The sequence below is a fragment of the Phragmites australis genome, chromosome 17 (genome assembly GCF_958298935.1).
Source record: "Phragmites australis chromosome 17, lpPhrAust1.1, whole genome shotgun sequence".
Lineage (NCBI taxonomy): Eukaryota > Viridiplantae > Streptophyta > Magnoliopsida > Poales > Poaceae > Phragmites > Phragmites australis.
In genome coordinates, this window is record NC_084937.1 from 24,263,666 (window position 1) to 24,275,474 (window position 11,809).

The following is an 11,809-nucleotide window of genomic DNA, read 5'->3' on the forward strand; positions in this document are numbered from 1 at the left end:
CGTCATCATCAGAATGCTTGCTTTAGGTGGAAGCAAGTGACGGCTAGTCACGCTTTAAGAAGCGTGCTAGGATTTCGCAATTTGGCCTCAAAACTGTGAGAGAACTGGAGGAGTATGTGGCACCATTGTAAAGCTTGCGTTAAGGTGAAGCCAAGTCTTAAAGGTGCCGAGGCCATCCGATGAATGGAGAAAAAAAAGGATAAAAAATCCTGGTAGATAGGAATGTACTACAGGAGAGAGATATTTTGGTAAAAATCTAGGAAAATTGAGGGTCAAATTTTTTAGACCTATAAATAGAGAGATATAGTTATGAGAGAGCACAAACCAGCCATTTGAGCTCCTTGTGCCACCCATATGAGAGCATTGTGCTAGGGTTTTGGAGGAGAGAAGGATGAGTGCTTAACCTGTGTAATATGTGAGAGTTTTAAGAGAAAAATCTTTGTAATTCATCTAAAATAGGGCTGACCTCTTTGAGTAATAAAGTTTATTTTGTTACATATGTTTGAATTCCCCTTCTTCTAGTTTCCCTCTCTTGGTTCTCTTGCCTTATGTGTAAGTTTTTCCCTTTTGGTGTTGATTTTCGTTTTTCTTTTTGAGCTAAAATTTTAACACCTTGAGAAGTTGTTCTTCTTGATACTAAAGTCATAAAATTCACATATACATATATATGTGATAGGGTTTTGAATTCTCTTACTTTTAGACCATCATCTTGGAGATCTTCTTTACCCGGTGTTCATCTTTTGATCCTTCAGTGATCTTTTCTCAAGATTCAACCTTTGTGCGTGGATGAGCCATGGATTGGTTTGTTGTGCAATCTAGCGGTCGATTCCAATCATGAGACCCACCTTTTGTTGAATCTTCAAGTTTGATTTTTGTGGAAACTTCGGATTCTCCGGTCCTATCTCCAGAGTCTCCGGGCTTTTTGGGTAGGTGAAGTTTTTTCGCTGCATGTTTGTGTTGCGTTTTATTGTGATTCTTTTTTAGAGGTGTGTTGGGTGATAAAATAGGAGAAGATCATCAATTTCGCAAGAAATCTATTGAGCGTCTATTCACCCCCCTCTAGTCACCACTCTCGTTCCTACAAGTCCTGACCAAAGTTGTGAGTCACCGTGTTTTCTTTTGACTTGTGCAATTATTTTTCAACCGAGATATTTGTTTCTTAGTAATTGTTGCCAAACACCATCTTCATTTATTAGCTTCAACAACCACTTGCTTCGTAGACATTTATTCTGGATTTGAAAGTCCAGATTGTCCAAACCTCATTGGTCTTTGGGTATACAAATAATGTTCCACTTAGCAAGCATGTACCTCTTTTTATGTTCATCTCATTGCCAGGAAAATCTAGACCTATGGAAATCTAGCTTCTTGAGAATTCCTTTTGGAGTTTCAAAGAAAGAGAGCATGAACATTGCTAAGCTACTAAGAACTAAGTTGATGACCACTAGCCTTCCCCCGTAAGATAAGTGTTTACCCTTCCAGGTGCTGAGCATTTTTTAAATCTATCCTCTATCATTTTCCAATTTTTGTTGCTTATCCTCCTATGGTGTATTGGTATTCCAAGATATTAGAACGGATATTCACCTATTTCACATCCAAACAATTGCGAGTAGAGGTGTTCATATTCTTTCATTTCCCCATAACAGAATAATTCACTCTTATAAAAATTGATTTTAAGGTCAGATAATTGCTCAAAAGCACAAAGTAAGAGCTTCATATTCTTAGCGTGTTCAAAATCATGATCCATAAAAGAGAATAGTATCGTTTGCATATTGTAGGATGGAAAGACATCATCTATAAAATGTGGAACGACACCTAAAACTTGTCCATTTTCTTTCGCCCTTGCTATTAGTATAGCTAACATATCCACAACCATATTAAAGAGAATAGGAAATAATGGATCACCTTGTCGCAAACCATTCTTTGTTCGGAAGTATGACCAATATCATCATTAACCTTTACTCCTGCACTACACCTCGTGACAAACTGTTCTATCTAGCTGCACCACTTGGGGGAGAAACCCTTCGTGCGAAGGGCCTATTGGAGAAAAGGTTATTTAACTTTGTCGTAAGCCTTTTCAAAGTCAAGTTTTTGAATGACACCATTTAACTTTTTCTGATGCTTTTCATGGATGGTTTCATGTAGTATCACAACACCATCCATTATGTATCTACCAAACATGAATACAGTTTGAGTCGGTCTGGTCACCTTTTGTGCTACCTTAGTGATTCTATTGACACCAACTTTAGTAATGATTTTGAAGCTAATATCCAGTAGACAAATTGGTCTATACTGAGTGATTTGTGTTGCTTCTGACTTTTTTGGTACGAGTGTTATTATTCCAAAATTTAGACTATATAAGGGAAATGTTCTTTTGTGAAATTCATAAAACAGTGCCATGAGATCTACTTTTATAACTTTCCAAAAAACCTGGTAAAATTACGCAGGAAAACCATCAGAACCAGATGCCTTGTTATGTTCCATTTGGAATATTGCCTCTCTTACCTCATTCTCTATGAATTCTTGTATTAACCTCTCATTTTCATCATTCGATACCTGTGGTATGTTCCCCCTTTGATCCTCAATTATTGAGAAAGTACTCTTCTTCTGGGGGGGGGGGGCAAAAAGGTTCTTATAAAACTGAGTTATGTATGTTTTGAGTTTATTATCTCCTTTAATTATTAATCTCCATCTTCAAGTTGGAAAATTCGACTTTTCCTATGTTTGTCGTTTGCTACCAACTGGAAGTACTTTGTATTCACATCCCCTTCCAGTAACTTTATAGTTTTACACCACTGGAACCATTTGATCTCTTCCTCTCTAAGGAGATGTAATAGCCTTTCCTTAAGATATTGTTTGAGATCATACTTATGTGGTTGGAGCAGCATAGTTTCTGCCTTTTTATTAAGGTCTCCTATTTTTTGAAGAATGTCATGTTTTTCCTTTTTATAAGCTCTACTAAGATTCTTAGCCCATCCCCTAAGATATTGGTGTAGTCTCTTTATTTTGTTTTGTCATTTTTCCACTGGAGTAGTACCATGTATTTCTTTATGCCAAACCTAAGCCACTATATTAAAGAGTCTGTATTGTCACCAGCTTAATTCAAATTTGAACAATTGTTAGTTACCACGCTGGTCATGATCCCTCGAGTTCAGTAAAAGAGGTGTGTGATATGATATTTCTCTTGTGAGTGCCTGGACCGTTGCCCTTGGGAATTGTAAGTCCTATTTGGTGCTCACAAGTATTCTATCAAGCTTTTCAAATGTTGATACCTCATAAGAATTGTCCCATGTGAATTTATGACCTAATAACTCTAGCTCTCGCAAGTTCAAACTATTTATTATAGAATTGAACAAGGAGAGCTAGCGGTAATCATATCTATCGTTGTTCTTTTCAACATGACTCCTTAAGATATTAAAATATCCACCTATCATGATTGGCATTGTCTCATTACAACAAAAATGCACTAATTCAGTCAAAAAGGATTCCTTATCCTCTGGTTGTGCTGCACCGTACACTGCTATAAGACACCATTGAAAACCATCTAACTTGTTTTTAAGTTGGAGCTTAATATGATAATCACCATGTATAATAAGACCTATGTCAAAAGTTTCCGAATTAACGCCTAACGGAATCCCCCTTGAACGACCATGGGGTTTGGTCCAAGTCCAAAGGAATCCCTACTACCACAAAAGGTATTTAGGTCCTGATCCAAAAAATCTCCTCTTCATATTTGTAAATGTGCAAAAAAATCTAGGTGCTGCTCTATAGATATGTCAAATAAAAATTGAGTTTTAGCCAAGTCTCTTAGACCCCTGCTACTAAAAACACGCCTTTCATCAAAACCTCACTAGCTTGTTATTTGTTTTTTGCTTTTTTTTTTGGTATGTGTATTTTTGGATTTCTTTCTACTATAAGACAACTGAAAATCACTGCTCTGGTGACCATCAGCTTTCTCTACCGGATCATCCAAAAAATTTCAACAGAAGTGACTAAGAGTGAGGCTATCTAGCTCCTCTTCATACTCTTCATTATCTTCTAACATTTTTGATTTGTTCTTATTACTACTTTTATTACTAATTGTCGAGACAACAAACCTTTCAAGTTCATTATTTCTAATATGATCTACAGCCTCAGTAACATCATTAACATCTTGACCCATAGAAACTCCTAGGCTACAAATGTTTGATGAAATGAGCTTATTAGACACAGATAAAATAGAACTTGAAAATAAAATACCTTCTTTTGATTCTTCGAGATTTCTTTTTGCGATCTTCATCCAAAGAGTTTGCCCTGCGCTTTGCCTTTTTTCCTCAAGCAAAATGCCACAGGTTGCTTATACAGTCATACCTACGCGAGGCAGGTACAGACCAAATCCCAGCAATCCCAACGTGTAAGGGATCACATGCAAATGGCAATATCAGTCAGCAGGGGGATTGGAAGCATCCACCATCCAAACACTTAATCTGCGTGTTTTAAGTCTGATGCCCCCCTTTTTTTAACGGATGGCATAAGCCGGTGCCAATTTCATTAAATAAAGCAGGAGTAAAACACGAGTAAATACAAGCAAGAAAACCCCATCATGCGGCAGACGGTGCGTCATCAGATATTCAGGTACAATTAATTGGGCATCAGACTCAAATTAGCGATGAGACCTAGCATATCCGATGATGCACCATCTGACGCATGATGCGATTTTCTTGCGTGCATTTTCGTTTTCACCAGCACGTTCTGCTGCCAAGACGATTGATGCCTGAAGGATCTTTCTAGAGAAACAAACGTGGTTTGTTCACAACCATTCACATGCTTAGGGAGAAAACATTTGTCACCTCTTTGTCTGTCACATGATTCCTTTGTTCTTTGATCAAGTGGAGAAAGAAAGGTACCAATCCAGGATGATATCATGTGCTACTAACTTTATGGAATATGATTGCAACATCGGTAACTATACTACAGAATATAAAACAACCAAAATGCCATCCACGAGTCCCCTTTTACCTTGTTTCAAACCACCGTTTTATATACAAGTATTTGTAAAAAAACGAATACAACGCGCATCCAGACGAAGGATCGACCAAGCGCTTTCCCTCCAAAATTCCACTACTGAAACCATTTCAACCACGACGGCGACGAAAGCACCGAGAGTTCCCTATCAGCCACTGTTTGGTCACGACAGAAAAAGCCGCGTCAAACACGTTGTCCAAGCGCGCACGCCTGGTCGTCGCACTCCACCGCCTTCGCGCCGGCGCCGGCCGCCTTACCGCCCTTGCTCGATACGTCCGCCTCGCCCCTACGCGTTGACCTCGACCCCCACGCCGGGAGCCTCGCGGAAAACGTCCGCGCCAGGAACGACGGCCACCTCCCGGACTGGCCCAGCCGGATGCTCCTCCCGCCGCGGGTGCTGCCTTCCCCGCCGCCGCCTCTGGCGCCACGGCGTGTGCTGCCCTCGCCCGTGGTGCGGAACGCGACGAGGCTTCTCGTGCGTTGGAGCTTCCCCGCCGCGGCGAGGTCCCGGAGCACGTGATCCGGCAGCCGCAGCGTGAACCTCTCGGAGCAGGCGCCCGCGCCCGCGCCCGCGCCGGTCGAAGCCGCGAGCGAGTGCCCCGTCGAGTGCGAGCGCGGGAACCGTGAGGGCGCGCGGCCGGACTTGGAACGCAGCGCGCGCTTGACGCTGCCGATGCGTATCAGCTCGGCGGCCTCCTCTCGGACGATCCTCTCATCCTCCATCTCCTCCACGTCGATGACCACTGCCGCCTGCCCTGGCGCGGCATCCGGCGCGGACGACGGCAATTCTTGCGGCTGCGGCGCGGGTATCGGCAGCTCGGCCACGTCGCCGGCCCTGGCGTTGGGGTCGGGGACGAGGTTTGCGCGGCAGACAGGGCAGGTGACGTGCGAGGCGAGCCAGGTGTCGATGCAGTCCAGGTGGAACACGTGGGAACACTTGGGCAGCAGGCGGAGCGTCTCGTCGTCGTCGAACTCGCTGAGGCAGACGGCGCACTCGAGCGCGCCCTTGCCGGCCTTGTGCGCCTTCACGTCGGCGTACGCCATGGTCGGGAAGGTCTCGAGGACGGCCGTGTCGAGCCCGCGCTGGCGCCGCGAGCGCGCGGCCGTTCCGTTCGGGAACGGGTTGGTGGAGTAGCCGCCCGCGCCGTCGCCGTAGCAGTGGCGGATGTAGATGGAGAAGAAGCCGAGGAAGAAGAAGGCCGCGATGAGGACGACGATGACGATGGCCATGGAAGGGTTGAAGCTGGGCGAGTAGTAGCCCCCAGGCGGCGGCTGCTGCTGCCCCTGCGCTGCCGCGAAATCGGCGACACCGAGCAGGAGAAGGAGAGTAAGGAGGCGGCCATTGCTTCGGAGGAGTGTCGTTACCATTGGTTAGTGTGTTGAGTGGTAATGATGGAGCCGGCGGTGTGGTTGTGGGATTGATTGGTGAGTGTTTTTGGAGATCGATCAATTTGGAGGCGGCGGCGAAGAGTGGAGAGTGCGAGCGATTATATGTGAGAAGGAAGAGCGGAACAGGTTGCGGACGGGCGGCGTTGTAATATAGTATCGGTGTGACTTGCGGGAAAGCAGAGCGAAATGGTAGTTCTACGGTTTATAAATATATTTGACCTTCGAAAACCGGCCTCCGGATGATTACCAAAAAATCACGATAATCATACAGTAATTTAGTAGGATTCGATAGAAACTAGTTGAATTCTATCAAATTTTTAAATTTTGAATTTGAACTTAAACAAAAACCGGTTGATTTTGTTAGACAGTAAGCACAATAACAGAACGATTACCGATGATTTTGTGAATTTGATTCCACTTCGTATTGGTTGTAACAGCAAGAAGTCAGCTGATATTAGAACTCCAACGCGGTCAAACAAAAGGTTTGAGTCTCATGACCACCAAACCATCGGATGCTCCTCCGCCAGTCGTTTCATTTTTCTTAGAATGAAGCCAATTTTATTTCCTCAAACTATTTAATCTGTTCACTCAACCTTTCACGATTCGTCTTGCTGCCTTTACCTCCAAAGTTCTAAAACCATATCATTTGTAATAACAATTTATTTAACATTTGTTGTTTGATTACTATTTTACTAAGTTTGTTTGGAGGACAGTATATACAAACAAGTTTTGTCTTACAACCTCCAAGTAGTGTATTCAACATATTTGGATCACAGATAATTAGGATCAATTTGAAGATTAAAAAACAAATTTTGGTTGGGGACAAGAGTGCTACATTGGACACTTTGGTTTAGTCAAAATGATGCGATTTTTGATAAAACAAAAGTTAATAGTGACTAAACCGCTTTTGACACTGCTGCAAAAAGGAAGAGGAACATGGAAGAATGCATACCGCTTACCGTCTTTTGGAGACCACCATAATAGATATTTTCATCAAGATAGATGAAGATTTAGCAATAGATTTTGTGTTTAATGCAGCTCTATATTTGTTTTTATGGTGAACATTGGCTATTTGGTAGAACTTTTGTCTAGCCAGTGGCTAAAACCTTGTAATAAGTATCGACGCATACATCTTCAGATGTAAAAGCTGGTATATAATTTATTCTATTATCTAAAATAACCGAGTCACTTCACTCCTAAGCGATATTTTTTTCCTCCTTATACCAGCAGTGTCTAAAGTTTCAAACTAGGCAATTCTTGAAACAACAATGTTATTTGTAGTATTAGCTAGGCGGTTGTAAATGGGACTCTACCCAACAGATCCAAATATATTAGTTATGGGATTTATTAAGGACACCCCGGAGTCTTAGAGGACCAACGTACTTCATCATGTTAAATGTGAGAAATTAATGTTAATAAAAATGCCATTAACAAATGTCTAGTAATAAAATGATGATGTCTCTCTCTTCAGAGCAAAGTAGCAAACGAATGCTAGAAAACCCCTGTTGTGTGGCCGGCCGGCCGACTGTTGGTGTACATAGACAACTTTATACAGGTTAGGCATAGAATCTGGCCTTCCTTCCTCAGCCGAATGCGATGAGCGAAGGATCGGCGTAGATGCGAGCCAGCACGTGAGATTTGTGTGTTGTGCTCTTGCTTGGCTTCTTCCTGGTCTTTCCGTTCCATTTCCTGGAGCAAACTGCTGTAGGCTAAATTGACTAAAGCGACTGGTCATAACTGACCGTTGCAATTGCACCCGCAGACTTGTTTGTTTATATCCTAATGAATTGCTGTTCAAGGCAGCTCCTCATTAGTCAATGATTATACAAGAAGAAGGTTCTTTGAGTGTTTGACAAGGAATTTCTAGAAGACCAACGCATGGGCACGGATATATTTTAAACTTGTCATGAACAGTAATTGAATACAATAAATTATTCGTAATGTATTTCTGAATTCCACTATGTGATGTTGTGATCTTGTTATTTGTTTTTTTGACTTTGTGTGTCTCTCTCTTATTGAAAACGTGCCAAGTATGTTTTTGAAAAAAAAAACTTTGTTGTCTCCCAGCTATGAGTTGAAACTCTGTACTAAGTACTTTCCATTATTGGAAAAAAAATGTGCTACGGTGGTGAAATGAAAATATATGTACAAGCCATAGCAAAATAATTTTGGATATAACGGCTAAGGGGCACGTAAACAATGCTTGTGGTATATGTGTGTTTGTGTGTGATGAACTTAAGAATAAATGGATTATCTAGGTTTATGTCCCCTTTAGAATAATAGCTCTATGTCATGTGTATTTTGTTATTAGAGTTTGTGAATTGGTTACAGATTAGTTTTTCCTCTACAAATCAGGCTCTACTCTCTTCATATACTAGAGAGAAGGAGAACTTATAAGTGAGCATTTTTCTACTAACGCATACCTCAGCTAAACCTCCCACCACTTGGCTATTTAAAATTAGCGATGCACGTGCCCCTTTTTGTTTTGATGAAGCAGCCGAGCCCATCCCATCCGTTGGACACCTCCACGCCTACGCCACCTTGGTCAGCCGGTAAGCCCCGTCCCATAACTGGTCTCGCACGCGCGCTGGTGAAGCAGTCTGATACGCCTACGAGTCTGTCCCAGTCTGCACGGGGCATGACATCACTGCGACGGCCACAACCTGTCTGCTAGGAAGGAGTGGCTAGAGAAGAAAAACACTTGAGTGGAATGCATTTAATGAGAATAAACTGGTTTGATGAGTACCTTTCCCACTACCAGTGAAGGCTGATCGTGGGAATCCCTTATGTGGTAAGGATCCTGGTCGTAAAGATGCAGACTGATCACGTGGTTGGCCTTGGCTGTGTCACAAAGATGCAACCAAGAATTGTTTGCCAACTGGATATTGGCTAGTATGGGCCCTTAGAATAGGGAACCTACCTATTGTCTACACCGACATTAGCCCTCAAGCTTCCTCACGGATGTGGTGATCCGAGTGGTTCGCCGCGTGGTCGTGGATGGACCTAGTCGTGCCACCTGGTCCCCAGGTCAACACAAGTTCACCCTAGGAGTGGCCATCAACATAGTCCACTTTCACGGGTGGGCCCAAAAAACTGCGTCCTTAGAGAAGGTTTTAAACTTCTAGAGAGAGAGAGAAAAATATCGTGGGAGAGAGAGAGACATTGATTTCCGTCGGACCTGATGGAATTTTGGGCCCCTAAAGCGCAACCTTTCAAATTTCGAGACAACTAAGCCCCACGTGACGGTTGGGATATCGCGTTGGCCCTATAAATTGAAAAGCCGAAGTTTGTCCATGAATCCTTTCGCCATACCCCACAGCTTTCAAGTCCTTGCGCTCAGAGCCCATCGTCTCCATCCCCTCTCGTGTTTCCGTAGCCACCCCTACCACTCCCTATGGCACCACGCACCGATAAAGAGCCAGATTTTGCCAAGTCTAAGTGCACTGCAGTGAAGCTGAAACAGATGTACAACAATCATCTTCTCCCTCGCGGCCTTTCTTTGGGGTACCGCCTAGGGGAGGATGTGCCCGCTTCCCGCAAGGGGGAGATCATGATGTTTGCTTCTTTCTTTTTGGCTGGCCTTGTGCCATCAATTTCCCAATTTTTCACCACGATCATCTCCATCTACGATATCCACCATCTCCACCTCAATCCCAATTTTATCATCATGTTGAGCGTCTTTGCTCACCTGTGCGAGAACTTCATTGGGATCAAGCTATGCCTCGATCTCTTCAGGTACTTTTATACGGCTAGGTTGCAGATCGGGCCGACCACCGGGAGCTGTGGATTCCACCTTCACGATGATATCACAGGCTCCTACCTTGAGATGGGCTTAAGTCATCGTGGTTGGGCTGGAGGAAAGAATGGTTCTACATCAAGACGGAGGATTCCTTGAACAACATCTGCGTGTCGAACAGACCGGCACAAGTCTACGAGAGCTTGGGGAACTCCTCCGTGACCACTCCAGAGCTGTTGAGCCTCGTAGCCCAGTGAAAAACCTTGCGAATGATAGGCTGATCGGATCAGATATTGTCCGCGACTTCATCAAGTGCCGGTTGTACCCTTTGCGAAAAAGAGCACATCCGGCATACAAGTACACCAGGAGTAATGACATCGCCAGGGAGAAATCTTTAGATAATTTCGAAATTGTTTCCATTGTGCTCTTTGTTTATTCGTGCGATATCTTAAGTATCCCTCTTATGTAGATCTCTTTGACAAGACCGTCGAGTTGCAGGTCAAATTCCACATGGCGGTAGCCCTGAGGAAGGATGGCCCGCTGCAAGAAGCTCCTCCATTGTGTGACCCTCCCCATCAAAGAGGGCTCAGCTCAGATTGGTATGTTTGGCCTTTTCTAGGAACTTCCATCTTCAAGTCTTCTCCTGTGTCAAGGTTTCATGGTTTACGTCATCGTAGGATTTTCTCGAGGTCGATGTCTTCTGTCCAATAACAACGAGATGGAGACCGTCCGGGAAGTTGATCTTGTTTCCAGCATGCCTTCTTCGCCGCCCAACGCCACTCCAGTTGACCACCCATCTGGTTGTGATGTTGGCCCAGCTGGTCGAGGAGGCCACCATACTGCACAGAGTCGGGTGGCGGCCACGGGCGGCAGTTCTGTGGGCGGCGCCGGTCTGCAGAGGGTCAACCAGCATCGCCTTGACTAGACGTATCCCGACTAGACTCGCTGTGACCAATCGTGCCCTGACTAGTCTCGCTCCGACTAGGAGTGCTCCGACCAGATCGGGAGCAGTTAGGTCGCCGTGGCCCAGCGTCGACGCAAGGGGAGAAAAGATCGGTGGAGGGCAGATCTACCGCAGAGGCATCCAAATGTGCTCGCGGTACACCAAGCCCTGGCGGCTCGACTACTAGGCTGTCCTCCCCAACCAGCCAACCCAACGGCTTTACGAGGTTCAGGCTCGTGCTCAGCACTCCGCCTCCAAGGTAAGGTTTTTGGTTAGGTGCAGATACTTTGAGTTTTCTTTCTTTTCCTGATTTCAAAAATATGTCGTCACTACAGGTCCTTGACCCTGCCTATGGCCCCGGTTGTAAATCCTCCACCAGTTTCTCAGTGACATGTTCTAGCCCCCCAGCTTTGAACAGCTTTGACCTCGAGAGCATCGATCGTGGCTCCCGTGCCTGTTGAGCCAGTCATGGAGCCCGTTTCAGCATCCGACCTGCTCTCCCTGGCCACCCACTTCCCAGCCTTTATCCGCAAATTGATTGAAGATAAGGAAGCGGCTGCCAGCATGTGCACTGAACTAGAGAGGCAACTGGCCGAAGAAAAGGAGGCATGACTCGTGCTCCATCAGAAGTGTGGTGATCTACAGCGAGAAAAAGTCGCGCTTGCCACCGAACACACCGAACTCAGGGAGGACGAGAGCATTACTCATAGCATTCTCCAATATGCTTTTAAGGCGTTCAA

The 11,809-nt window shown here is 44.5% G+C and overlaps 1 protein-coding gene across 1 annotated transcript; it reads right to left on the minus strand.

Annotated features, from left to right (window-relative positions):
* Nucleotides 1-4,893: 4,893 nt before the first annotated feature.
* On the minus strand, nucleotides 4,894-6,608 carry LOC133897776 (E3 ubiquitin-protein ligase ATL6-like). The gene has a single exon (XM_062338599.1). It carries the CDS (start codon nucleotides 6,367-6,369, stop codon nucleotides 5,185-5,187), a length of 1,185 nt encoding a protein of 394 aa, XP_062194583.1. The 5' UTR covers nucleotides 6,370-6,608; the 3' UTR covers nucleotides 4,894-5,184.
* Nucleotides 6,609-11,809: the final 5,201 nt, after the last annotated feature.